This window comes from Anomaloglossus baeobatrachus, chromosome 2 (genome assembly GCF_048569485.1).
Source record: "Anomaloglossus baeobatrachus isolate aAnoBae1 chromosome 2, aAnoBae1.hap1, whole genome shotgun sequence".
Lineage (NCBI taxonomy): Eukaryota > Metazoa > Chordata > Amphibia > Anura > Aromobatidae > Anomaloglossus > Anomaloglossus baeobatrachus.
In genome coordinates, this window is record NC_134354.1 from 298,633,707 (window position 1) to 298,659,974 (window position 26,268).

The 26,268-nt window shown below is 47.2% G+C and overlaps 1 protein-coding gene across 1 annotated transcript in view; it reads right to left on the minus strand.

The window, feature by feature from the left end:
* Positions 1-26,268, minus strand: part of C2H3orf52 (chromosome 2 C3orf52 homolog) — a 51,733-nt gene that overhangs the window by 18,075 nt on the left and 7,390 nt on the right. Inside the window, exons 2-3 of the mRNA XM_075333842.1 lie at positions 20,767-20,890; positions 12,391-12,530 (exon numbers count right to left, since the gene is read on the minus strand). Coding sequence (XP_075189957.1) covers positions 12,391-12,530; positions 20,767-20,890 — 264 coding nt within the window. The remainder of the gene's footprint in view (positions 1-12,390; positions 12,531-20,766; positions 20,891-26,268) is intronic.

Below are 26,268 nucleotides of genomic sequence, written 5' to 3' on the forward strand. Positions count from 1 at the left end.
GTGTGTGGTAAAGAAGCTAAGTGAAGTGAAAGTGAAGTAGTAGTGGAGCAAAGAAGAAAAGAGTAAAAGTGAGAGTAGAAATCCTGAAGTTGGTCCAGCTGTGTGCAGGACAGAGTCAGCAAGGTCAGCAACGGCGGTGACCGTCTGGAGGGGGACTGCTCGGAGGTTGCTGGAAGGACCGCGGACGGGTAGTGGCCCGGCGGTCTGGAGCAGTATACGAAGAACAGTCAGCACCAGGGCAGGGGCTTCTCGGACCCCGGCAAGGCTAGGAGTCGCCGTAAATTTGCCAAATCCGTCAGTGAAGGGGACGTCTGTCTCCAAACAACCAAGTCCCGATTGAAGGCAACAGTCCGACCGTTATAGAGAGACACCGCCACCGCCAGGGCACCAGTTTCTCAGGGCCAGCGCCTGCGGGCAAAGTAGGGCTCCTCCGGCCCATATCCAAGTCGGGGAGCGGGTTACCGGTGGGAACCCATCGCTACCAACAATGAAACATTAGGTGCACGTCAAAGGGACATCACCGTCACCTACTGGGAGAGCAAATGCAGCCGTCCGTGGGAACCGTCTTTCCAGCCGTGTGGTTTACCGAAAAACTGTGTCAACGTCTCAGGCTGAGTGAGTACCACAGTGCCGCAAGGCACAGCGCTGCCCCCGGCGTCCCTGCGCCCACCAAGCCCTGCACCTCCCACCTCATCACTGGGCCCCGGGATCACCAACCCCTACCCACGGAGGGGCAACACAACAACTGGCTGCTCCATACCATCCTTCCCGTGATCCCCCCCATACAGAGCAGCGGTGGTGCCAACAAATCACCACAACCGTGGGTGTTGTCACGGACAATAAACCAATCCCTATACCCAAAACCCCCTTTGACTCACGGGCGAGGAGCGCCGCTAAAGTCCCCGGGATCCGGCCCATCGCTCGAGCCACCGAGCAGCAGCAGGCCGCAGCAGCCGCGGCAGCCGGACCCGAGCAGCAGTGGGAGAGCGCGGCGTCCCCTCCTCCGCCCGCGACAACTTGGCGTCACGAACAGGATCTTTCCGCTCTGCCGTTGGGTAGAGGTGCGCCTTGTGACCGCCGGAGGTATCCGGCAGAAAAATTTCAGAAGTCGCCATCTTTGGCGCGAAAAGTTCCCGCTCGAGCGTCTTCTCGAGTAGCAGAGGCGCGAAGGCCAAAACTCCGCCCCAATAGAGGAGGGGCCGGAAAGAAGCTAAGGGGGACGTGATGGCGGCTGGCTGCATGTGAGCGCAGCTATAAAAGCAGGGACGCCAGGACTCTGCAGTCACCCTGTTCCTGGAAGGAGTTGCCAGCAGAATGTGGATGCCGTCCCGAAGCACCGTAGCCCCCGCGCCTGGAACCGCGGCGTGGGTGGAAATCCGGACCGCGCAGTTCTACCTAAGGCTGCAGGTCAAGATGCAGCTCCTCATGGAGGAGTGGGAGACCGACATGGCGGACGTTATAGCCACCGTGCGGAGACGCGAGGAGGAGGCGGAGGAAGGGAGGGTGAGTGACCCACGCCCCTATGTCCCCGAGGGACCGGTCGTTGCGGCTGAGGGACCCAGTCCAAGCCCTCCCCCTCCGCTGCCTCCCTCGCCACCCGTCTCGGAAGCCGTGACCCCGCCACTAGGCCCGCTACCACCGCAACCGGTAGCGATACCCAGCCCGTCGGCCCTAGCGGACCGACCTGTAGCCGGAGCCCGTAGCAAGTCGGAGGTGCTGCCATGGAAGGCCCCGAAGTCTGCACCGGAGGCAGCCCCTGAGAAGTTCCCCGAGCCGGAGCTGATGACCCGTTCTGAACCAAAGGCCCAGCCGCGGAAAGCCCCTGTGCCCATCTCCCACACCTCGGCTGAGGTGGCGCCGGGTTGTCGCTGCAAGGCGGCGCCCAAGGCCAAGACACCGCGGGACCTGCCGCCCAGAGCCCTGACAGTGGGCAACGTCCAGGATGTCCCGCGGGGCCTGATCCGTGCGCCGGAGCTCGCAGTAGCACCGTATTGGGACAGGGAGCCGGTACTGCTGGGTCCGGAGATCGGCGAGAGGGAAAAGAAAAAGGCGGAGCTGGTGGCCCAAGCAATTAGGGGAAAGGAGAACCTCCGGCAAGCAACATTCCGAGTCCGGGGCCCGCTGTACGAAAGGCAGGTGAGGCGGTTTGATGTCCACCGGGGCTATGGGTTTATATATGAACCGGGCCTGGAGGCCGAAGTGATTATAGCCCGGCGGGATGTGAATGCCCACCTGCCTGAAGAGCACCCTGGCCGTAACCTAATGCCGGGTGACATTGTGCAATATACCCGGCACTGTGGAGAGAGGGGGTGGTTTGCCCTAGATGCCAAACTGCGGGGCAGCCAGGAGAGCAGAGTGAGTCCTGCACACCCTCCCTAGGATGAGGCTGAAAGTCCGGAGTAGGGGCAGCGGAGCACCGTTGTCCAGTCCCCGTTGGGACCACCAGAGTGTTGTTGCAAAAGTTGAAAATGATAAAGAATGATTAACCGAGAAGTTACCTGATTACAGTGATTGAACCGGCCGTTGCCGGCACCGTTGTCCCCGAGGGGACCGTTTAAAAAGTTGTTTTGCATGGAGAACTTTCCATGGACAAGCCCGTGAACTTGCAGGGCAACCACCAACGTTAGTGGCTTGTAAATAAGTTGTTTTACCGTTACCGTTTCCGCATTGCCGCCTCCGGAGAGGCAGGTTGGAGGGAGGGCCCTCAGCAGAGCAGGCTGGGGCCCAGCCACCACAGGAACCGGTGGCTACCCTCTGGAGGGGAAGGACAGATCCTGCTCGGGTGACTTGTGCTGGACTTGGGTCAAGGGGTGCTGCCTGGGTTTTAGGGGCAGCATCAGGGCCAGGTTGCTTGGGTGGGAGAGAGCAGAAACCGTAACCGTAAACCGTTAGTAACGTTTAAGAAATGTGCCTCCCGTTGTGGGATGATGTTATAATTTATATGTTACCGTTTACCTTTTTCAGAAAATAAAACCGGTGTTGGATGGGCAGCCCGCGGACGGTCTGCATTTTGCTAAGGGGGAATGTGACGCCCTGGGGAAGCCAGGGGTCACAGGTCATCACACCACCACAACCTACATCCCAGTTAGGAACACCAAGGCTACCAAAATCCTTGTTGCCTTCCTCCAGGGGCTGATGTTCACACCAGGGGGTGGGCCAGGCGGTTGGCTCTGCCCACCGAGGAGTTCACAGCCCTGGAGGCGGGAAGAACCAGGCAGTTTAGCTCAGGCAGAGATAGAGAAAGGAACAGTTAGGGAAGTGAAGGAGTAAACAGTGTGTGGTAAAGAAGCTAAGTGAAGTGAAAGTGAAGTAGTAGTGGAGCAAAGAAGAAAAGAGTAAAAGTGAGAGTAGAAAAGCCTGAAGTTGGTCCAGCTGTGTGCAGGACAGAGTCAGCAAGGTCAGCAACGGCGGTGACCGTCTGGAGGGGGACTGCTCGGAGGTTGCTGGAAGGACCGCGGACGGGTAGTGGCCCGGCGGTCTGGAGCAGTATACGAAGAACAGTCAGCACCAAGGCAGGGGCTTCTCGGACCCCGGCAAGGCTAGGAGTCGCCGTAAATTTGCCAAATCCGTCAGTGAAGGGGACGTCTGTCTCCAAACAACCAAGTCCCGATTGAAGGCAACAGTCCGACTGTTACAGAGAGACACCGCCACCGCCAGGGCACCAGTTTCTCAGGGCCAGCGCCTGCAGGCAAAGTAGGGCTCCTCCGGCCCATATCCATGTCGGGGAGCGGGTTACCGGTGGGAACCCATCGCTACCAACAACGAAACATTAGGTGCAGGTCAAAGGGACATCACCGTCACCTACTGGGAGAGCAAGTGCAGCCGTCCGTGGGAACCGTCTTTCCAGCCGTGTGGTTTACCGAAAAACTGTGTCAACATCTCAGGCTGAGTGAGTACCACAGTGCCGCAAGGCACAGCGCTGCCCCCGGTGTCCCTGCGCCCACCAAGCCCTGCACCTCCGACCTCATCACTGGGCCCCGGGATCACCAACCCCTACCCATGGAGGGGCAACACAACAACTGGCTGCTCCATACCATCCTTACCGGGATCCCCCCCATACAGACAACCGTGGGTGGCGTCACGGACAATAAACCAATCCCTATACCCAAAACCCCCTTTCACTCACGGGCGAGGAGCGCCGCTAAAGTCCCCGGGATCCGGCCCATCGCTCGAGCCACTGAGCAGCAGCAGGCCGCAGCAGCCGCGGCAGCCGGACCCGAGCAGCAGTGGGAGAGCACGGCGTCCCCTCCTCCGCCCGCGACAGAAGCAGGACACCGAGGGAATCAGGACTGGTGAGATGGACTTTGTGTTTGTTTTTTTGCATGTGTGAAGTATGGCAGAATAGGGGACACTATTACATGATGGAAGAGGATCAGGAAAGGGGCTATTACTATAGGATGAGCAGGATGGGCACAAGGATGGGGCACATTACAGGTTGGGGGCATTACTATACGATGATCACAAGGATGGACACATTACTATATTATATGTGCCCATATTGTGCTCTGCTAAAGGTCTGTGCTGAGCAGACTACTGACAGCCAATGGGTGTGTGCAGAGGGCGAGCAGAGGGCAGGGCTGGACAGTGAGGCCGGGCGGTGCCAGCTCTGACTGTGAGGTTTGGCAACCAAGGAAACAAAAAAGTCAAGTTTGCTTGAGTTGCAGGTAAATAAAGTGTCTGCAGAGAATAAAGGGATAATTCAAGAGGAACAAAAGTTAGAAAACAAACAAATATAATGTAGGAATGTTTTATATGACAATACAGCAGAGATTAGCTTAAGGGTAAGTTCACAAAGTGCGTTTTTCGCGGCGTTTTTGCGCGTTTTTCAGGTGCGTTTTTGCTCAGAAAACTGCATGAATTTGCTTCCCCAGCAAAGTCTATGAGTTTTCATTTTTGCTGTCTGCACACAGCGTTTTTTTTTAGCTGCGTTTTTGTGGGCACCACAAAAACGCAGCATGTCAATTATTTTTGCGTTTTTCACTCCGTTTTCCACCCATTGAGTTCAATGAGATGTTCAAAAACGCAATGAAAGCCGCAAATTGCAAACATAGCTGCGTTTTACTGCGTTTTTATGACAAAACGCAGCTATAAACGCAAGGGGTGGGTAGTAAAGTGACTTGTACAGGAAGAGGATTCCTTCTGTCAGTAAACACAGAAGTGTGAATCCTCCCGGTACTGCCACCGCTGCTTCCATTTCCCGCCCGGTGCCATGTCCACTCCCGTGCAGGAGGTGGAAGCGGCTGCTAAATCAAAAGTGAACAGTAGAAAAATCTCATACTCACCTATCTTCAGACTCCCGATGCAAGGCTCCCAGCTCCTCTTCACGGTACCGCCACCCCCGCTCTGGCTGTGTGCTGGCTCCCAGGCACGTACGATAGCTGCAGGACCTGGCGGTGATCACCTGATGCGGTCACCTGACGCATCAGCTGATCGTAAGTCTCGCGGTGACGGATTCCCCGGCGCTTCCAGTCAGTTCATGACAGCTGCAGACAGGCCGGGGTGATCTCCGGAGTTCAGGTGACAGCACCGGCGATCACCCCGGCCTGTTTGCAGCTGTCATGAACTGAACCGCAAGTGCCGGGGAATCAATCAATCACTAGGCGCTCGCTGTAAAGTCCAGGCTGCACGCCGGAGCTCAGGTGAGAGCTCCGGAGTGCAGTGCAGGTACCTGAATCCAGGCCTGGCATTACTGGAGATTCCTCCGGTAGCCAGTCCGACGCTGCACAGAAGTGTGTAGTTTGTTTTTGTTTGTTTTTTTGCACTGATGCATCAGCTGATTGTATAAAAGCCGTTTATACCTGCTCTCCTGCATACACAAGTGGAGAATGAAGAACATATTGAAGAAGGAAATTACATCAGACCTTGTTTCTTTTTTTTTTCCAACAATCTTTAATGGCAATGTTCACTGATAAAAAACGCATAAAAACGCAGTGAGCAAAAACGCAGCAAAACGCCGCAAAAAATGCACCAAAACGCGGTAAAACGCATGCGTTTTTGCCGCGGGTGCGTTTTTGTGCGTTTTTTGCGTCAAAAAATGCACAAAAATGCAACGTCAAAAAAACGCAGTGTGTGAACTTAGCCTAAAACATTTTTTGGAGTTTACGTCGGACAACTTTAATATTAAGGAAATAAACAAAATGAATCAAATGTAAGGGATATGAACATATATGGACTCAAATAGATGGTCAAGCACCATACAATAAATACCTACATAAGAAAAAAAGTGCACTGAAGGCTGAAATATATATATATATATATATATATATATATATATATATATATATATATATATATAAAATACATGTAATTTATTGAACCACTTTAAAATATAACATGTAAAAATGTATTGCAAATGGCCACAAGGTGGCACTGCATACAAGATATGCCCGAACAAGTGAAAATACCATGCTATCACAACCTGTAAAGTGCACGGTTTTTAAAATAATGACTGTTATTATTATTATTACTATATTGCATACTGTGCACTTGTCCCAGTATTGGTAGTGATAGCAGTGCTGCCGCTACTATTACTATCATTATTTTCATACCATACACCAGTGACCTTACTGGTTGTTGATAGCATCGCATTTTCACTTGATGAGGCATAGACTTACATAAAATTACTGGATTGATTGTCCTCGTATCTTTTATGCCGTGCCACCTTGTGGCCATTTGTAATAAATTTTCACATTCTTGTATTTTAATGTGGTTCAATAAATTATATATTTTATATCTATTTCCGTCTTTTTTCATATGTAGGTATTTTTTATAGGGGCCAGGAAGGGGGACATTATTGCCTAATCATTGTTCATCTGACCCACATACTGCTGGAGGTACAGGTCCAAATTTTGCCCTGAGGTCCATAGGACGGTAGATATGCCAAGTTCTTTGCATCATATGCAGTCAGGCCTATATATATAACTTTTAGTAAATGCCTAGGCAAAATATGACATCATGGATGTAGACTGGGACTGAATATTGCTATTGTTCATGACAGGGCACTGCACTGGTGGAGCAGGATACAGAATTGACCACGACTGGCGGTGACACGAGGTGTGGCATTGTGACAGTAGTACTCAGGTTGCTGAGTGCTGCTGTCAGTTGGCTAATGACTTGTGTGCATCTGCTTGTGTCACTGGTGGCAACGGTCAACTGGTTATGGATTTAACGTGGCAAAGTGGCGTAGATGAGCTCTGGCACTTTTTGATTGGGAAGTTTGACTATTGTGATTGATTCTAGAATGTATATATTTGACAGGGGTGTACTGTGTGAGATGTTATTATAATCTGGGGTAGTAGGTGATTAAAACATTATTTCCGAAAAATTACATGATTCACTATTTATAGAAATAAGACATAAATTCCTAACTATCGGGCCCTGACCATTGGAACCCCACAGCGATCTCTGTCCTGAATGGAGCAGAACAAAGCTGGGCATGAAAGGCCTTTGCTCTATTAATTGTTTATGGATAGGGATGAGCGGACCCATGGAAGTTTGGTTTCACCTCGACTTTAGTCAAAAGTTCGGTTCCGAACACCGACTTGACCCAAACTTGACCCCGGACTCCGAACTCCATGTCATAGTTTCATAGTTTTTAAGGTTGAAGGGAGACTCTAAGGGGTGCTTCACACATAGCGAGATCGCTACCGAAATCGCTGCTACAGCACGGTTTTGGTGACGCAACAGTGACCTCATTAGCGATCTCGCTGTGTGTGACACTGAGCAGCGATCTGGCCCCTGCTGCGAGATCGCTGCTCGTTACACACAGCCCTGGTTCGTTTTCTTCAAAGGCGCTCTCCCGCTGTGACGCACAGATCGCTGTGTGTGACAGCGAGAGAGCGACGAAATGAAACGAGCAGGGAGCTGGAGCCGGCATCTGGTAGCTGTGGTAAGCTGTAACCAGGGTAAACATCGGGTAACCAAGGTGGTTACCCAATATTTACCTTTGTTACCAGCCTCCGCAGCTCTCACGCTGCCTGTGCTGCCGGTTCCGGCTCTCTGCACATGTAGCTGCAGTACACATCGGGTTAATTAACCCGATGTGTACTGTAGCTAGGAGAGCAGGGAGCCAGCGCTAAGCAGTGTGCGCGGCTCCCTGCTCTCTGCACATGTAGCTGCAGTACACATCGGGTTAATTAACCCGATGTGTACTGTAGCTAGGAGAGCAAGGAGCCAGCGCTAAGCAGTGTGCGTGGCTCCCTGCTTTCTGCACATGTAGCTGCAGTACACATCAGGTTAATTAACCCGATGTGTACTGTAGCTAGGAGAGCAAGGAGCCAGCGCTAAGCAGTGTGCGCGGCTCCCTGCTCTCGCGGTTATGATCGCTGCTTTGGCTGCTGTGTTTGACAGCTAAACAGCGATCATAACAGCGACTTACAAGGTCGCTGTTACGTCACAGAAAATGGTGACGTAACAGCGACCTCGTTGTCGCTGTCGCTTAGTGTGAACCAGCCCTAAGTCCATCTAGTTTAACCCGTAGCCTAACATGTTGATCCAGAGGAAGGCAAAAAAACCCCAATGTATCAAATAAGCTCCAATGGGGAAAAAAATTCCTTCCTGACTCCACATACGGCAATCAGACTAGTTCCCTGGATCAACACCCTGTCATAAAATCTAATATACATAACTGGTAATATTATATTTTTCAAGAAAGGAGTCCAGGCTCTGCTTAAATGTTAGTAGTGAATCACTCATTACAACACCATGCGGCAGAGAGTTCCATAGTCTCACTGCTCGTACAGTAAAGAATCCTCGTCTGTGGTTATGATTAAACCTTCTTTCCTCTAGACGTAGCGGATGCTCCCATGTTCCAGTCGCATGCCTAGGTGTAAAGAGATCTTTGGAAAGTTCTCTGTACTGTCCCCTCATATGTTTATACATTGTGATTAGATCTCCCCTAAGCCTTTGTTTTTCCAAACTAAATAACCCCAAGTTTAATAACCTGTCTTGGTGTTGCAGCCCACCCATTCCTCTAATAATCTAGGTTGCTCTTCTATCTACCTGTAAGATTATGCTATTGATAACCTTCTATACTTTTGCTATCAAGAAAAGCTTCCATTCCTCTCTTAAATTCATTCAGTGAGTTGGCCATCACCACTTCCTCAGGAAGAGAGTTCCAGAGCCTCACTGCTCTTACCGTGAAGAACCCTCTTCTATGCTGATGTAGGAATTTTCTTTCCTCCAATCGAAGAGAATGCCCCCTTGTTCTTGTCATAGTCCTTGGTACAAACAGATCATGGGAGAGATCTCTATATGGCCCTCTGATATATTTGTACATATTTATTAGGTCTCCCCTAAGTCTTCTCTTTTCTAGAGTAAATAGACCTAATTTTGATAACCTTACCGTGTATTGTAATGCACCCACTCCATTTATTATTTTACTAGCCCGCCTCTGAACCCTTTCAAGTTCAGTAATGTCTTTCTTGAGCACCGGTGCCCGAAATTGCACACAATACTCCAAGTGTGGTCTGACGAGTGATTTGTACAGAGGGAGAATGATGTTTTCATCTCGTGCACCCAGACCTCTTCTAATGCATCCCATCACCCTATTTGCTTTGGTGGCTGCTGCCTGACACTGGGCACTCCAATTTAGCTTCTTATTGACTAAGATGCCTAAGTCTTTTTCCATGTCTGATTTCCCCAGCGGTTTCCCATTTAGTAAGTAATTGTAGCATCTGTTTCTCCTTCCCATGTGCATAACCTTACACTTATCTGTGTTAAACCTCATTTGCCATTTTTCAGCCCAATTCTCCAATTTACTCAAATCCATCTGTAGTTGCAAACTGTCCTCCATTGTGTTAACTACCTTGCATAGTTTTGTATCATCTGCAAATACTGATATTTTACTCTGTAAACCATCCACCAGATCATTAATAAATATATTAAATAGTAGGGGGCCCAATACAGACCCCTGTGGCACCCCACTAGTAACCCTGGCCCAATCTGAGTATGCGCCATTAATAACCACTCTTTGTTTTCTACCACTAAGCCAGCTACCTACCCATCTACACACATTTTTCCCGAGCCCAAGCTTTCTCATTTTACTTATCAGTCTTTTATGTGGGACAGTGTCAAATGCTTTACCGAAGTCGAGATAAATGACATCCAATGATTCTTCTTGGTCCATGTGAGAGCTTACATCCTCATAGAGGCTGATCAGGTTAGTTTGACAGGAGCGATCCTTCATAAATCCATGTTGATATGGAGTTAAACAATTATTAACATTGAGACATTCCATAATAGTATCCCTTAAAAACCCTTCAAACATTTTACCCACAACAGATGTTAAGCTTACCGGCCTATAGTTTCCAGGTTCCCTTTTACACACTTTTTTGAATATTGGTACCACATTTGCTAGCCGCCAATCCAGTGGAACAGACCCAGTTTCTATAGAGTCTTTAAATATAAGGAATAGAGGCCTGTCTATCACATTACTTAACTCCCTTAATACCCGAGGGTGAAGGCCATCAGGGCCTGGTGATTTGTCAATGGGAACCAGAACTTTGGTACTGTAAAATGAGTGTAACATGGCCGTAATAAGCGCTAGGGGCTACAAAAGGAACTATAAAGGAGGCAATTGTACTGCAAAGATGTGGATATGGAATAAATAAAAAAAAAAAAGATGACGTCGGCTCCCGCATATTTTTCATAACCAGCACAGGTAAAACAAACAGCTGCGAGCTGCAACCCTCATCTGTATGCTTTGCCTTAACTGCTTATCTAAAATACTAATTTAAATTAAAAAACATTATAATTTAGAAAAATGGCGTAGGGTCCCCTCTCATTTTTCATAACCATCCAAGATAAAGCAGACATCTGGGGGCTGGTATTATCAGGATGGGAAGTCCTATGGTTCTGAGCCCTCCCAAACTTAAAAATAGCAGCACACAGCCGCCCAAAAGTACATCATTGGATGTGCCAATCCTGGAGCTTTACCGATTGCCCTGCTGCATTGGCAATAGGAGTAATACTTGTAAGGTTGACGTCAGCTGTGAATTGACAGCTGACATCAAGCCCAAAGTTTAGTAATCAATAGGAGTCTATCAGACACCAACACTTCAAGTATAGAATTAAAAAACACACCAACATTGGGAAAAAAAAGTGAATAAATATTCCCGTACACTCCCTTCTTCACAAATGTATTAATTAAAAATAAATTCTGTTAGTTCCGACGTAATCCTATGGGGAATAAAGACTCTCCCACATTCCCTTGTTTACCAATTTATTACTTCAAAATAAATTTTGCTAGTTCCAACGTAATCCAAACTGTAATGTCCCACAACGTCCATCGATTCTTTTGGAGCATCGTTCTGAGAACATTTTCAGAACAAGGCTCCGGAGGTCACTCCAGATCAACAGCAGGCCTAGAATTTCTCACCTCAATGAACGTCATGGTACATTACACTTTGGATTACATTCAAACTTCCAGTATGTTTTCTGAACAATAAATTGGTGAGAGATCGTGTGACGGAGTCTATATTCAAATAATTTTTTTCCTAGTGTCTGTGTGTTTTATAACTTTATATTTGCTGGGTTAGTAATGGAGTTGTCTGATAGATGTATATCCATTAATAACCCCTGGGCTTGAGCTCTCATTTCAGAGCTGACAATTGGCAAAGGACCAGGGCAATCAGGAAGAGCCAAGCAGAGCACCAGAAGTAGATGTGTCACTTCTGGGTCAGCTACGGGCTGCTATTTTTATGCTGGGGGGGTGGGGGGGGAAATAACCATGGGTCTTCCCATCCTGATGCTACCATCCCCCAACTGTCTGCTTTACCTTGGCTGGTTATCAATAATAAGGGGGACGCCAAGCCATTTTTTCTTTTTTTGATAAGCAGCCAAGGTAAAACAGATAGCTGAGAGATGCAACCTGCAGAGGTCTGTTTTATCTGCACTGGTTATCAAAAATAGGTGGGCCCACGTCATTTTTTTTAATCTTTATTCTTCCCAGCAGCCTACAGTCATGCAATGTAGCTTGTTGACTGGCTGAACTACAACCTTTCAATGAACTTCGTTACCATACAAACAGTACCCAAACTCTAAACTCAGACACAGACTTTTTTTTAAAAAGTTTGTGTTTGAGTTGAAACCCCGGACACTAGGTATAAAAAACCCAAGCTTTACCATTTTGGTTCCACATCTCTATTTATGGGCCTACTGAAACTAGCCAAGCACTGTACTTAGCAATCCCATAGATAATGTATTCAGTGGAGGCTGCGTATGTGTACATAGTCATAAAGAAGGGGTATAACCCTATTTTTGGGGGGAATAACCTTCTCATTCTTATACCACAATTGGTGGGACTATAGTCTTGGGGGGGAGAATGATTATAGAATGATTACCACAGGTGTGCTCACCATGAATGCATCTATTATATTTAGCTTTGCATACCTTTTCTTGAATCAAAGTTTCATTCTTAATCCATGAATCCCAGAGACAAGGATTTGTTACGTTCACAAATCCGGTGTAACTGCATGTGCTGTTTGATGAAAGGTTGGCCAAGTTTTTTTCATCTTCATCAATATAAATATCTGTAAAGAGATAAAGATTGTAGTAAACCTGACTGTATTTTGTACTTGTTAGTTTTATTGTGGTTTCCCAGATGTAATATACAAAAAATAACCACACACTGCTATGTTTGCTCAGTTTTGAGAAATAGAGCCAAAGCCAAAAGTAATTCAGGAAGTACTTAAGGCCTCTTTCACACGTCCGTGAAAAGCCACGCACGTTTTTCACGGACGTGTCAAAGGTGCGTTTTGCCCTCCGTGAGCCGTGTTTATGACACACGTGTGTTCTCCGTGTGTTATCCGTGTGTTATCCATGATAAAACTCGGAGAATGGGAACTTTCTACTCACCTGTCCCTGGCGTTGCTGTCCATGGTGCTGATCTTCGGTCTCCGGTCCTGCTGACTCCCCGCTGCTGCTACTTCTGGCCGCAGTGAAGTGAATATGCAATGAGAATAATGAGCGGCGGTCGGCAGCAAGTGACAGCAGCGGCAGAGACAGCAGGGCTGGGGAAGGTGAGTAATGTTTTTTTTTTTTCTTGCAGACACATGTGATTTCTCCGGTGCGTGTCACACGGAACACATCCGTGTGGTCCGTTTGCGGTACGCGTGACCCGTTTGCGTTCCGTGTGACACCCGTGATGCCGGAGAGAAAACGGACATGTTGCCGTGAGGAACACACATATGTACGGCACGGACACACGTTCCGTGCGTAAATACATATGTGTATCCAAGTCCATTAAAAAACCAAGGTCTACATGTGTACATGTCTCCGGTACGTGAGGAAACTGACCAAACACGTACCGGAGGCACGGGCATGTGAAAGAGGCCTAAAGGAGTATTCACATCTGCAAGATTCTATCCAAATATGTAATTGGTATAATAATATTATCAAATAGCTTGAATTATTACTTTAGTATAGCTCTCCTGATTAGCTATGTTGCTTTCTTCATGTGCAGGGCATTACAGTAGCTTAGATATTCATAGTTAAGGCCACTATGGTGTTCCTATAATAAAAGGAGTGTAACTCCGGCACACTGTTATATTTCCCAATTATAAGTCAAAGAGTGAATGAGAAACGTCTGAATCTTTTCTTGATCTTTTTATTGAAAAAAAGGGGATGTGATACAATTGTAGAAAGTCCGCCTATAACATATCGGCCTTAGTCTTGGCCTTCATCTGGTCGGACAGACTGACTAGATATGTAGGAGTCCCGAGATGGGCAAGAAAACGGTGCTGGTATGAGCAGTCACTCGACTAGATGCGTAAAGTATCTAATGATAGAAATGGAATATTCCAAACGTGGATCAATAATGAAATCCCATCTATGTTTTTGGTTCTGTCTGTAGGGATTCTCTGCTTATGTGCACGTTGTGTGTTCAATTAGAGCTGGGATGCCAGTCCGTATGTAGATGGCAAGATGACAAATAATCATCAGGCCAGGATGCTGGACAGCTGGTTGACAGGTATATAAAGTTGGTGCGGATAGCACACATCTGAGCACTCCTTAGTATAATTGCATGTAGCTAAGTGGTGTAGTATAAATGGATTGAATTCACTAGTTTCATAAGGTCCGAGGCACTAAAAGTTCCAGGGATAGGAGCTACTTGATGAGCTTGTGGGTATAGCGGTTGCTGGATAAACCATTACGTATATGTAGGCAAACATGGAGGAGGTGGACCGCGTGTGTGCCCCAAGCGTCTGGTGAGGTCTATACTATGGTGTTCCTGGCTGCGTTTGTACAGTTAATAAAGAGTTTATCATTATCAATGGCCAGGTGTTTGGCAGGATGCATATCTGGAGTGTACGCAGTAGCTTCCTGGCTGGCCACCTCACTTCTACACAACAGAACAGCTCTAGCATACAGCACAAAGGCAAAATACAAGTGCATCTCAATAAATGACAATATCCTCAAAAAGTTAATTTATTTCAGTAATTCAATAGAAAAAGGGAATCACATATATTATATAGAGTCATTACACACAGTGTGATCTATTTCAAGTGTTTATTTCTGTTAATGTTTATGATTATGGCTTACAGGCAATGAAAACCCAAAAGTCATTATCTCAGAAAATTAAAATAATTACCACAAAACACCTGTAAAGGCTTCCCAAGCATTTAAAATGGTCCATTAGTCTACAGTGGGTACGGAAAGTATTCAGACCCCTTTAAATGTTTCACTCTTTGTTTCATTGCAGCCATTTGGTAAATTCAAAAAAGTTCATTTTTTTCTCATTAATGTACACTCTGCACCCCATCTTGACAGAAAAAAAACAAATGTAAATTTTTTTGCAAATTTATTAAACAAGAAAAACTGAAATATCACATGGCCATAAGTATATTCAGACCCTTTGCTCAGTATTGAGTAGAACAATCCTTTTGAGCTAGTACAGCCATGAGTCTTCTTGGGAATGATGCAACAAGTTTTTCACATCTAGATTTGGGGATCCTCCGCCATTCTTCCTTGCAGGTTCTCTCCAGTTCCGTCAGTTTGGATGGTGAATGTTGGTAGACGGCCATTTTCAGGTCTCTCCACACATGCTCAATTGAGTTTAAGTCAGGTTTCTGGCTGGGCCAGTCAAGAATGGTCACAGAGTTGTTCTGAAGCCACTCCTTTGTTATTTTAGCTGTGTGCTTAGGGTCATTGCCTTGTTGGAAGGTGAACCTTTGGCCAAGTCTGAAGTCCAAAGCACTCTTAAAGAGATTTTCTTCCAGGATCTTTCTATACTTGGCTGCATTCATCTTTCCTTCAATTGCAACCAGTCGTCCTGTCCCTCCATTTGAAAAACACCCCCATAGCATGATGCGGCCACCACCATGTTTCACTGTTGGGATTGTATTGGGCAGGTGATGAGCAGTACCTGGTTTTCTCCACACATACTCCTTGGAATTATCACCAAAAATTTCTATCTTCATCTCATCAGACCAGAGAATCTTATTTCTCATAGTCTGGGAGTCCTTCCTGTGTTTTTTTGCAAACTCTATGCAGGCTTTCATATGTCTTGCACTGCTTAGAGGCTTCCTTCAGGCCACTCTGCCATAAAGACCCGACTGGTGGAGGGCTGCAGTGATAGTTGACTTTGTGGAACTTTCTCCCATCTCCCTACTGCATCTCTGGAACTCAGCTACAGTGGTCTTGAGGTTCTTCTTTTCCTCTCTTACCAAAGCTCTTTTCCCATGATTGCTCAGTTTGGCTGGACGGCCAGGTCTAGGACGAGTTATAGTGGTCTCAAATTTCTAACATTTCAGGATTACTCAGACCACTGTGCAATTAGGGACCTTGAGTACTGCAGAAATTCTTTTGCAGCCTTGGCCAGATCTGTGCCTTGCCACAATTCTGTCTCTGAGCTCCTTGGGCAGTTCCTTTGACCTCATGATTCTCATTTGGTCTCATATGCACTGTGAGCTTATATAGACAGGTGTGTGCCTTTCCAAATCAAGTCCTATCAGTTTAATTAAACACAGCTGGACTCCAATGAATGAGTAGAACCATCTCAAGGAGGAATACAAGGAAATGGACAGTATGTGACTTAAATATGAGAGTCTGAGCAAAGAGTCTGAATAGTTATGACCATGTGATATTTTAGTTTTTCTTGTTTAATAAATTTACAAACATTTTTACATTTCTGGGTTTTTTTCCATCAAGATGGGGTGCAGAGTATAAATTAATTAGAAAAAAATGAACTTTTAATGAATTTACCAAATGGCTGCAATGAAACAAAGAATGAAAAATTGAAAGGGGTCTGAATACTTTCCATACCCACCGTTGTTCAGTAGGCTACACTCTTATGAGAAAGACTGCTGACTTGACAGATGTCCAGCCAGCAGTCATTGACACACTCCACAAGGAGTGTAAGCCACAAAAGATCATTGCTAAAGAATCTGGCTGTTCACAGAGTGCTGTATCCAAGCATATTAATGGGAAGTTGAGTGGAAGGAAAAAGTGTGGTAGAATAATGTGCACAAGTAACCGAGATAACTGCAGCCCTGATAGTATTGTTAAGAAAAGGCCTTTCAAAAATTTGGGGGAGTTTCACAAGGAGTGGACTGCTGCTGGAGTCAGTGCTTCAAGGGCGATCACACATAGATGTATCCAGGACATGGGCTAAAAGTGTCGCATTCCTCATGTCAAGCCACTCATGACCAATAGACAACCCCAGAAGCGTCTTACCTGGGCCAAGGAGAAAAAGAACTGGACTGTTGCTCAGTCGGGCAAGGTGATGTTTTCAATGAAAGTAAATTTTGCACTTCATTTGGAATTCAAGGACCCAGAGTCTGGAGGAAGAGTGAAGATACACACAATCCAAGCTGCTTGAGGTCTAGTGTGAACTTTCCACAATCAGTGATGGTTTGGGGAGCCATGTCATCTGCTGTGTAGGTTCACTGTATTTTATGAAGACCAGCACAGCTGTCTGCCAGAAAATTTTAAAGCACTTCATGATTCTTTCTGCCTACAAGTTTTTTGGAGATGGATATTTTATTTTCAAGCAGGACTTGGCACCTGTCCACACTGCCAAAAGTACCAATACTTGGTTTCATAACCACATTGAGAATCTATGGGGTATTGTCAAGAGGAAGATGAGAGACACCAGACCCAACAAGTAAAATATATCTTTGTACCGTGTTAGCCAGTAGAGATAAAAAAATTGTTTAAAAGAACAGAGAGTCCTCAGTGGTTGATACCTTTTAATGGCTAACTGAAAAGATGGTAATAATTGCAAGCTTTCGAGACTACTCAGGTCTCTTCATCAGGCATGGTATAACACAACATGTGTTATACCATGCCTGATGAAGAGACCTGAGTAGTCTCGAAAGCTTGCAATTATTACCATCTTTTCAGTTAGCCATTAAAAGGTATCAACCACTGAGGACTCTCTGTTCTTTTAAACAATTTCAGACCCAACAATGCAGACAAGCTAAAGGCTGCTATCAAAGCATCCTGGTCTTCCATAACACCTCAGCAGTGCCACAGGCTGATCGCCTCTATGCCACACTGCATTGATGCAGTAATTCATGCAGAAGGAGCCCCAACCAAGTATTGAGTGCATTTACTGTACAGACTGTTCAGTAGGAGCCAACAATTCTGAGTTTAAAATCATTTTTTCAGTTGGTCTTATGTAATATTCTATATTGTCTGAGATAATGACTTTTGGGTTTTCAGTGGCTGTAAGCCATAAATCATCAACATTAACAGAAATAAACACTTGAAATAGATCACTCTGTATGTAATGACTCTATATAATATATGTGTTTCCCTTTTTGTATTGAATTACTGAAATAAATTCACTTTTTGAGAATATTCTAATTTATTGAGATGCACTTGTATGGCTATGTCAAGGTGGTTGGGTGGCCCTGGGAAGCTTCAAGTTCTCACAGATGAAAGGTAAACTCTTATGTAAAAAGATCCCCTAAAATTACCATTATTGGTCAGGATGTAAATCTAAAGAGAAACATCACAAATAAGGTTGCAAGCGTGCACAAAATACTATCCTTTAAGTTAGATTGCTCAAAACTAAGGATAATATGAACTACTAGAAGGTGGCCCGATTCTACGCATCGGGTATTCTAGAATTTACGTATTGTGTAGTTCATGTATGATTTTTGTTATATATATATATATATATATATATATATATATATAGAGATGTTGTTGTGTGTAGTTACCAAGTGTTTGTGTAGGCGCTGTACATGTTCTGGGTGTTGTCTGGGTGTGGCGGGGGGTGAGAGCGGTGTTGTATGTGTGTTGCGTGTGTTGCGTTGTTTGTGGAGTGCTGTGTGTCTGTAGCGTTGTGTGTGTGTGTTGCGCGGTTTGTGTGTGTGTGGTGTGTTTTGGGGGGAGGTATGTTTTGTGCAATGTGTGTGTTGTGCGGTATGTGCGTATATTTGTGTGTGCCGCGGTGTTTGTGTGTTGGGTGTTGTGTGTGTGCAGCGTTGTCTGTGTGTGTGGGTGTCTGTGTAGGGCAGTTGTTTGTGGTTCCCAGTGTGTGTGTGTGTGTGTGTGTGGTGTGTTGTGCAGTGCGCGCGTGTGTGTGTGTGTGTGTGTGTGTGTGTGTGTGCATCAGCCTCTCTTCTCTCAGCCTACCTCTCCCAGCCTCCCTCCTCCCAGCCTCCCTCAGCATCAGCCTCCCTCTCCCAGCCTCCCCAAGCATCAGCCTCCACCAGCATCAGCCTCTCTCCTTCCAGCCTCCCCCAGCATCAGCCTCCGCCAGCATCAGCCTCTCTCCTTCCAGCCTCCTCCAGCATCAGCCTCCCTCTCCCAGCCTTCCCCAGGATCAGCCTCTCTCCTCCCAGCCTCCGTCCTCCCAGCCTTCCCCAGCATCAGCTTTCCCCTCCCAGCCTCCCTCAGCATCAGCCTTCCCCAGCATCAGCCTCTCTCCTCCCAGCCTCAGCCTCTCTCCTTCCAGCCTCCCCCAGCATCAGCCTCTCTCCTTCCAGCTTCCCTCAGCATCAGCCTCCCCTTCCCAGCCTTCCCCAGGATCAGCCTCTCTCCTCCCAGCCTCCTTCCTCCCAGCCTCCCCCTCCCAGCCTCCCTCAGCATCAGCCTTCCGCTCCCAGTCTCCCCCAGCATCAGCCTCCCCATGCATCAGCCTCCACCAGCATCAGCCTCTCTCCTTCCAGCCTCCCCCAGCATCAGCCTCCCCTTCCCAGCCTTCCCCAGGATCAGCCTCTCTCCTCCCAGCCTCCTTCCTCCCAGCCTCCCCCTCCCAGCCTCCCTCAGCATCAGCCTTCCGCTCCCAGTCTCCCCCAGCATCAGCCTCCCCAAGCATCAGCCTCCACCAGCATCAGCCTCTCTCCTTCCAGCCTCCCCCAGCATCAGCCTCTCTCCTTCCAGCCTCCCTCAGCATCAGCCTCCCGTTCCCAGCCTTCCCCAGGATCAGCCTCTCTCCTCCCAGCCTCCTTCCTCCCAGCCTCCCTCAGCATTAGCCTTCCCCTCCCAGTCTCCCCCAGCATCAGCCTCCCCAAGCATCAGCCTCCACCAGCATTAGCCTCCACCAGCATTAGCCTCTCTCCTTCCAGCCTCCCCTAGCATCAGCCTCCCCAAGCATCAGCCTCCACCAGCATCAGCCTCCCTCGTCCCAGCCTCCCCCTCCCAGCCTCCCCCAGCATCAGCCTCTCTCCTCCCAGCCTTCCCCATGATCAGCCTCTCTGCTCCCAGCCTCCTCCAGCACGCCGTGCTCCTCTGCCGACACTCACACACCCGATCGCATCCACTCACACACACCCGATCGCATCCACTCACACACACCCGATCGCATCCACTCACACACACCCGATCGCATCCACTCACACACACCCGATCGCATCCACTCACACACACCCGATCGCATCCACTCACACACACCCGATCGCATCCACTCACACACACAGACACTGACGATATCGCACATACGCGCTTATACTCACAACATCCGGGGATATCACATGCTTCTGGCCATGTGATCCTCCCGCAGGTCCTGGAAGCTAACAGCACAGTACCGCCGCCGAGAAGCAAGCGATATCCCAGGATGTTGTGAGTATTTGGATGCGATGTGATGTGTGTGTGTGAGTGAGTGTGATCTGATTTGTGTGTGTGTATGTGCTGTTATGTGTGTGTGCTGTTATGTGTCTGTATTTTCCGCCGCTGCAGGACCTTGATGTGTGGATGCGATGTGATGTGTGTGTGAGGTGTGTGTGAGAGTGAGTGTGAGCCGGTGTACACTGGTAACTATGATACACATCGGGTAACCAAGGGACCTTAGTTACCCGATGTGTATAATGGTTACCAGCTTTCACGGCCTCCGTGAAGATCCCAGCATCGCAAGGTTATGTCTGGCGCTGCCGGGATCCTGACGGAGCCGGTGTAGAAGCAAGCAATATCCCAGCATGTTGTGATGTGTGAGGTGTGTGTGAGAGTGAGTGTGAGAGTGAGTGTGATCTGATGTGTGTGTGTGTACTCACCTGGGAGTCGCGGCTCCGTGTCAGTTGGGCCAGAGCGAGCGTGCATTGCGTGAGGGGGGCGGGGCCTGCAGAGAGCCGGGGCGAGAGGCCAATCCGTGTGGGGGGCGGGGCCATGGCGAGCCCAGCGGCCAATCAGCTTTGTGTCACCGTAAGGACACAATTTCGGAGCATGACAGACAGACAGATAGACAGACAGACAGACAGACAGACAGACAGAATAAGGCAATTATATATATAGATAATGATCATTTGTAATCCAGACATTTTTAGGGGGTTCAGTTCCTTTGCAGGGGGCTGCATATATGCATGCCTTAGCTTTACTTACTTGAATATAGTATCAGGCTAAGAATTGTTACAAATGCGACCGATAAAATGACAATAACTATCCAGAACTTCGGGTTCTTAAAAATGTTATTTTTGCGCTTCTTCTGCACATTTTCCACATTGTCCTAAAAGAAAATAAAAGTATTACATGTTACAGAGAATCAATCACCTATTTATAGTTGTGATCTGGCGGTAGTGGCCCTGAGCTGCTCCTCTGCAGCCTGAAGAGAGAAATGTGAATACCAAAGGTTGCTGCTGTGATTACTATTTTTATCCTGTTTCAACAAATGTTCCAAAAGCCATTATTGCTGGAGAGTGCATTGGAGGATCACGCACAGAAGACATCATTGGAAGGGCATATTCCAGCATGAAAAATACGCAGCTCCGGTTTGCATTGTGTCCTGTAAAGGCTGCTGCCAACTAAGCAAACATTTTTGTTTCAGTTCGCTCAGTGCCTAAAATAAGACTTGAGGCATTTTGAAATTGAGTAACGAAGAATAACACCCATTTGCCACACTTTTGACTCAGGTGATTCTGTGAATCCGGACTTTGATTCTCACACTCATTCATCCTCTCACCTACTCCAAGAGGCCGACAATGAGCTTAGCGCATCCCTTGGCCATTTCTCATATCTACACCACACCATTGCAGCCATCAGTTGCTGTTTTGATAGATCACGAGACGCTGGTATCCTACTATTATACACGGCTACACCAGACAATCTATCGTGCGAAAGATCGTCGGGGTCACGGTTTTTGTGACGCACATCCGGCATCGCTAGCGATGCCGGCCTGTGTGACACCTCCTAGCGACGCAGTATCGCTCATAAATCGTGAGTCGTGTACTGCTCGCTAGGTTCCATAATATCGTTTAATTTAGTTGTTCATCGTTTCCGTGGTAGCACACGCCGCTCCGTGTGACACCCCGGGAACGATGAACAGCAGCTCACTTGTGTCCCGCGGCCGCCGCCGGCTATGTGAAGGAAGGAGGTGGGCGGGATGTTTACGTCCCGCTCATATCCGCCCCTCCGCTTCCATTGGCCGGCGGCCGTGTGATGTCGCTGTGACGCCGAACGTCCTTCCCACTCCAGGAAGTGGACGTTCGCCGCCCACAGCGTGGTCGCACGAGAGGTAAGTACGTGTGACGGGGGTTACCGACTTTGTGCGACACGGGCAGCGATTTGCCCGTGACGCAAAAAGGACGGGGGCGGGTACGATCGATTGTGAAATTGCACAATCGGTCGTACCGTGTAAAGCAGCCTTAAGTCTTTCTGCAACTCTCTACATGTGGTTATTGGCTCTTAGGATATGTGCGCACTAGAAAAGTGATTTTTCTCAAGAAAATTTCTTGAGAAACTTCTGGGAGTTGAAGATTACTGCACCTGCGGTAAAAAAACGCTCCAAAACCGCGGGAAAAACGCATGCGTTTTGCCGCGGTTTTTCCGCAGGTTGGTCCCTGCGTTTTTTTTATGCTGAACTGCAATAAATAATATAGATAATAGATAGATAATCGATAGATAGACAGATAATGGATAGAGGGAAAGATGGATAGATGAATAGATAGATAGATAGATAGATGAGAAAGACCTATATAATGTCCCACCTCCCTGCATTTTCTAAGCTGGCACCCTTTAGTGACTTTCATGTGGCACTAAAGGGTGCCTAGCCTTGTATTTATCCAAAAAATAAATAATTAACAAAAAATGACGTGAGGTCCCCCCATCTTTTGTAGCCAGCTAGGGTAAAGCAGACGGCTGCAGCCTGCAAACCACAGCTGGCAGCTTTACCTTGGCTGGTAATCCAAAGCAGAGGGCACCCCACGCTGTTATTTCACATTAAATAAATAATTTAAAACAAAAAACGTGGGCTCCCCCCCAAATTGGATCACCAGCCAAGGTAAAGCGGACAGCTGTGGTCTGGTATTCTCAGATTAGGGAGGTCCACTGTTATTGGACACTCCCCAGCCTAAAAATAGCAGGCTGCAGCCGCCCCAGAAGTGGCGCATCCATTAGACGTGCCAATCCTGACGCTTCGCCCCAACTCACCCCGTTGCTCTGGTGCGGTGGCAAACAGGGTAATATATGGGGTTGATGCCAGATGTGTAATGTGACCTGGCATCAGGCCCTGGGGTTAGAGATGTCACGCGTCTATCAGATACCTGACATCACCAACCCAGTCAGTAAGAAATAAAAAATAGACAACAAAAAAAGTTTTATTTGAAAAAACACTCCCCACATTCCCTCTTTCATCAATTTATTGACAAGAACAATCAAATCCTGGTCCGGCGTAATCCAATAAGGGGGGGTCCCACGGCAATCCATACCATAGTCACTGTCCCAGTCCATGAAGAACAGAATGTTCCCCATTGGCTGGGAGAGCAGTGCAGTGACCTGAGCTAACATCAATAGGTCATCCCAGGTCACTGCAGGGGATGACGAGCGCTGACTTCAGGAGGATAGATGAGATCATTACCTGCTGTGATCATCTCCTGTACAGCTGACGTCAGCGCTGTCACTGCCTTCTATGCCCGCCGTGTTCTCAGCAGTATCTCAAGAGCCCGTGACGTCACCGCTAGTGACAGTCTCGGGCCGCGGGCATAGACGGCAGTGACAGCGGTGACGTCAGGAGGCAGGAGATCGTCACAGCAGGTAATGATCTCATCTCACCTCGTGACAGCAGCGCTCGGCATCCCCGTGGCTGCACGCACTGCTGTGTGTCAGTGTCTGCCTGTGCTGCAGCGTGATAAGCTGCTGATACTGTGGGCAGACACTGACACACAGCAGTGCAGGCAGCCGCGGGGCTGCAGCAGGACACAGACTGCACGGGCACCTGGAGGTCACACGGAAGTGCTTCTGTACGGCGTCCAGGGAGTGTGACGTGTGTGTTTACTCTGTTCCGCTTCCTCTTCTGTCATAATGACATCACTTCCTGCAAAACCGCAGGCAGCGATGAACATTCCCGCAGGTAAATCGCGGCTATACCGGGGGTATACCGCACATCATTTGCTACCTGCGGTATACCCCCGGAATTTCGCGATTACATTACAGTGAATGGAGTGAAATACTGGGGGTATACCGCAGGTACCTGCGGAAAAGAAGTGACATGCACATTTTCTCAAGAAATTTTCTCAAGAAAATCTTCACAAAGAATTTTCTTGAGAAAAAACGCAGTGTGCGCACAGCTATTTTTTTTCCCATAGGTTTTGCTGGGAAATGTCTGCAGAAAGATTACAAACATTTCTCAAGAAATTTCCGCAGCAAAACCGCGGGTAAAACCGCAGGTAAAAACGGCTAGTGCGCACATAGCCTTAGACAACTCTTCTGGTAATTTTTTTCACACCTTTATCTGAAATCTTGTAGGGAGCACCTGGTCGTGGCCAGTTTATGGTGAAATGATGTTATTTTCACTTCTGGATTATGGCTTCAAAAATACACACTGGAACCTTGAGTAGTTTATATATTCTTCTGTAGCCAATGCCATTTGTATATTTTGCGACAATAAGCTCATTCGTTTTACTCATCATGACATATTTCTTTTGTGGCAACTTAGTATGTGCATCTTTTTTATAGGCTATCAGTTGAACCAGCTGATATTATTTTTCACTAAATGGCAGGATTGCTTTCTAAATACTGATAGATTTCAGGTGGTGTTATAACTTTCCATGGCTTTTTTCACCTCTCCTTCTTATGTGTTCAATATTTTTTCTTTGTGTCATTTCTCATTATTATACTTAAAATAGGCTATGGCCATCTATGGCTTGATTTATTTCCCTGTGTGGATTGGATGGGTTGTTACCAGCATCTACAGATATTTCTATTTCAATAGCACTGTCACGATGTAAATGTAGGATAGCAAGGGACAGGGGCGTCCCATACTGTCCCTCACGCTAGGCAACCATAGGCTATCCCTAACCTCCAGATTACCCCTAATGGTGATGTTGAAGTCCCATGCCTTTCTATTCTCCTAACCAGAAGTAAACTGTTTCCCCCTTCAGGGAAGGAAGAGGCAGGTGTGTGATGGCAACAGAGATAAAGACAGACAGGGAAAAAACAAAACGCAGACACACTGTAAACTCACAGAAACAAACAGTAACAGACTAAGGAGAAAAGCAGGAGTAGTAAGGCAACAAAATGACAACACGGGTTAACACCACAACTGCTTGCAGAAAAGAAGTACAACAAACACAAGTAAGCCTGGGTCACAATACCTCACCAGACAAGTATATAGAAACTATAGCTGGCATTAAAGGCACTGTCCAGCCAGCATATATAGGAAAGGAGTGAATGTGACTGACTCCCCCAGCATGTGAACAAATGAGACTAATGAGCAGCCCAGCAGAGATGAACTCTTGCTAGCCTGCCTATGAACTACAAATCTGTGGGTTAATGCCCAAGTTTGCCTGCACTGATCACAGGTATAAGAGAAGTTAGCAGGCAGAGTGCCAAAATCTGTAGTCTCCACAGACCCTGACGCCACCATGACAGTCGGTGATGTTTGTAAAAAAAACCTCCTTGTGACAGTACTCCTCTCTCTAAGAGAGGTCTTTGGACACTCAGGACCCATTTTGTTTATGGATGAAGGAGATGAAAACTCCTAACGAGGCACTCAGCATAGACATTGGAGGATGGTACCCAAGTCCTTTCCTCAGAACCATAACCCCTCCAATAAATTAAATACTGTAACAAACAGTGCACAAAATGTGAATCAGTAATTTTTGAAACCTGAAACTCTAACGATCCATTGACTAGGGCTGGATGTGGAGGTAAAGGTAGAGAGGTACTAGATGCCACATATTTTTTTTAACATAGACCTGTGAAGTACATTATGGATTTTAAATGATGCTGGTAGTGCCACACAGAAAGCCAAAGGATTAGTGACTGCAGTAATTTTATACAGACCAATAAACTAGGGTCCTAAATTCAATGAAGGTATTTTGAGCTTAATGTTCTTGGTAGATAGCCACACCAGATCATGCACACACAGGTCACACATCTGTAACGCACGTTTATATTTAGAACGCATGTCACGCAAATATTGCTGACCTTCTCCCATGTAGATGATAAAGATGAGACAAATACTTCCCAGGTACCCCTGATGAGTGCTCCTCTTGAAATGTACAGAACTGGGGATGCTGAGCATAGATACAAAAAATGGTGATATTCCAGTGGATTTGTGATGACAAATATTAATAGCAAAATTGGGGCAGAGGAAGGAAAGAGGACCACTCTTCCTGATTATCAGATACAAAACAACGTAAATACCCCTCCAGATTTTGATTTATAGGTTCTGTGTGCCTAGTAGACTAAGGGTGGAATGCCGAATAAATGAGATAACTTAATCCCTAACCGAGAGCAAAAGGCTCTCTAAAATGTGGCAATGAATGTGTGCCGCCCCTGCAGTGGTCGAACCGCTCGGATCCGGGGTTGCTGTGACTCGAAGGTCTCTGGACCCGGGGGCTTGCGGTCACTCAAATGTAAAAGGGGACTATTTACAGGGGATAAGAT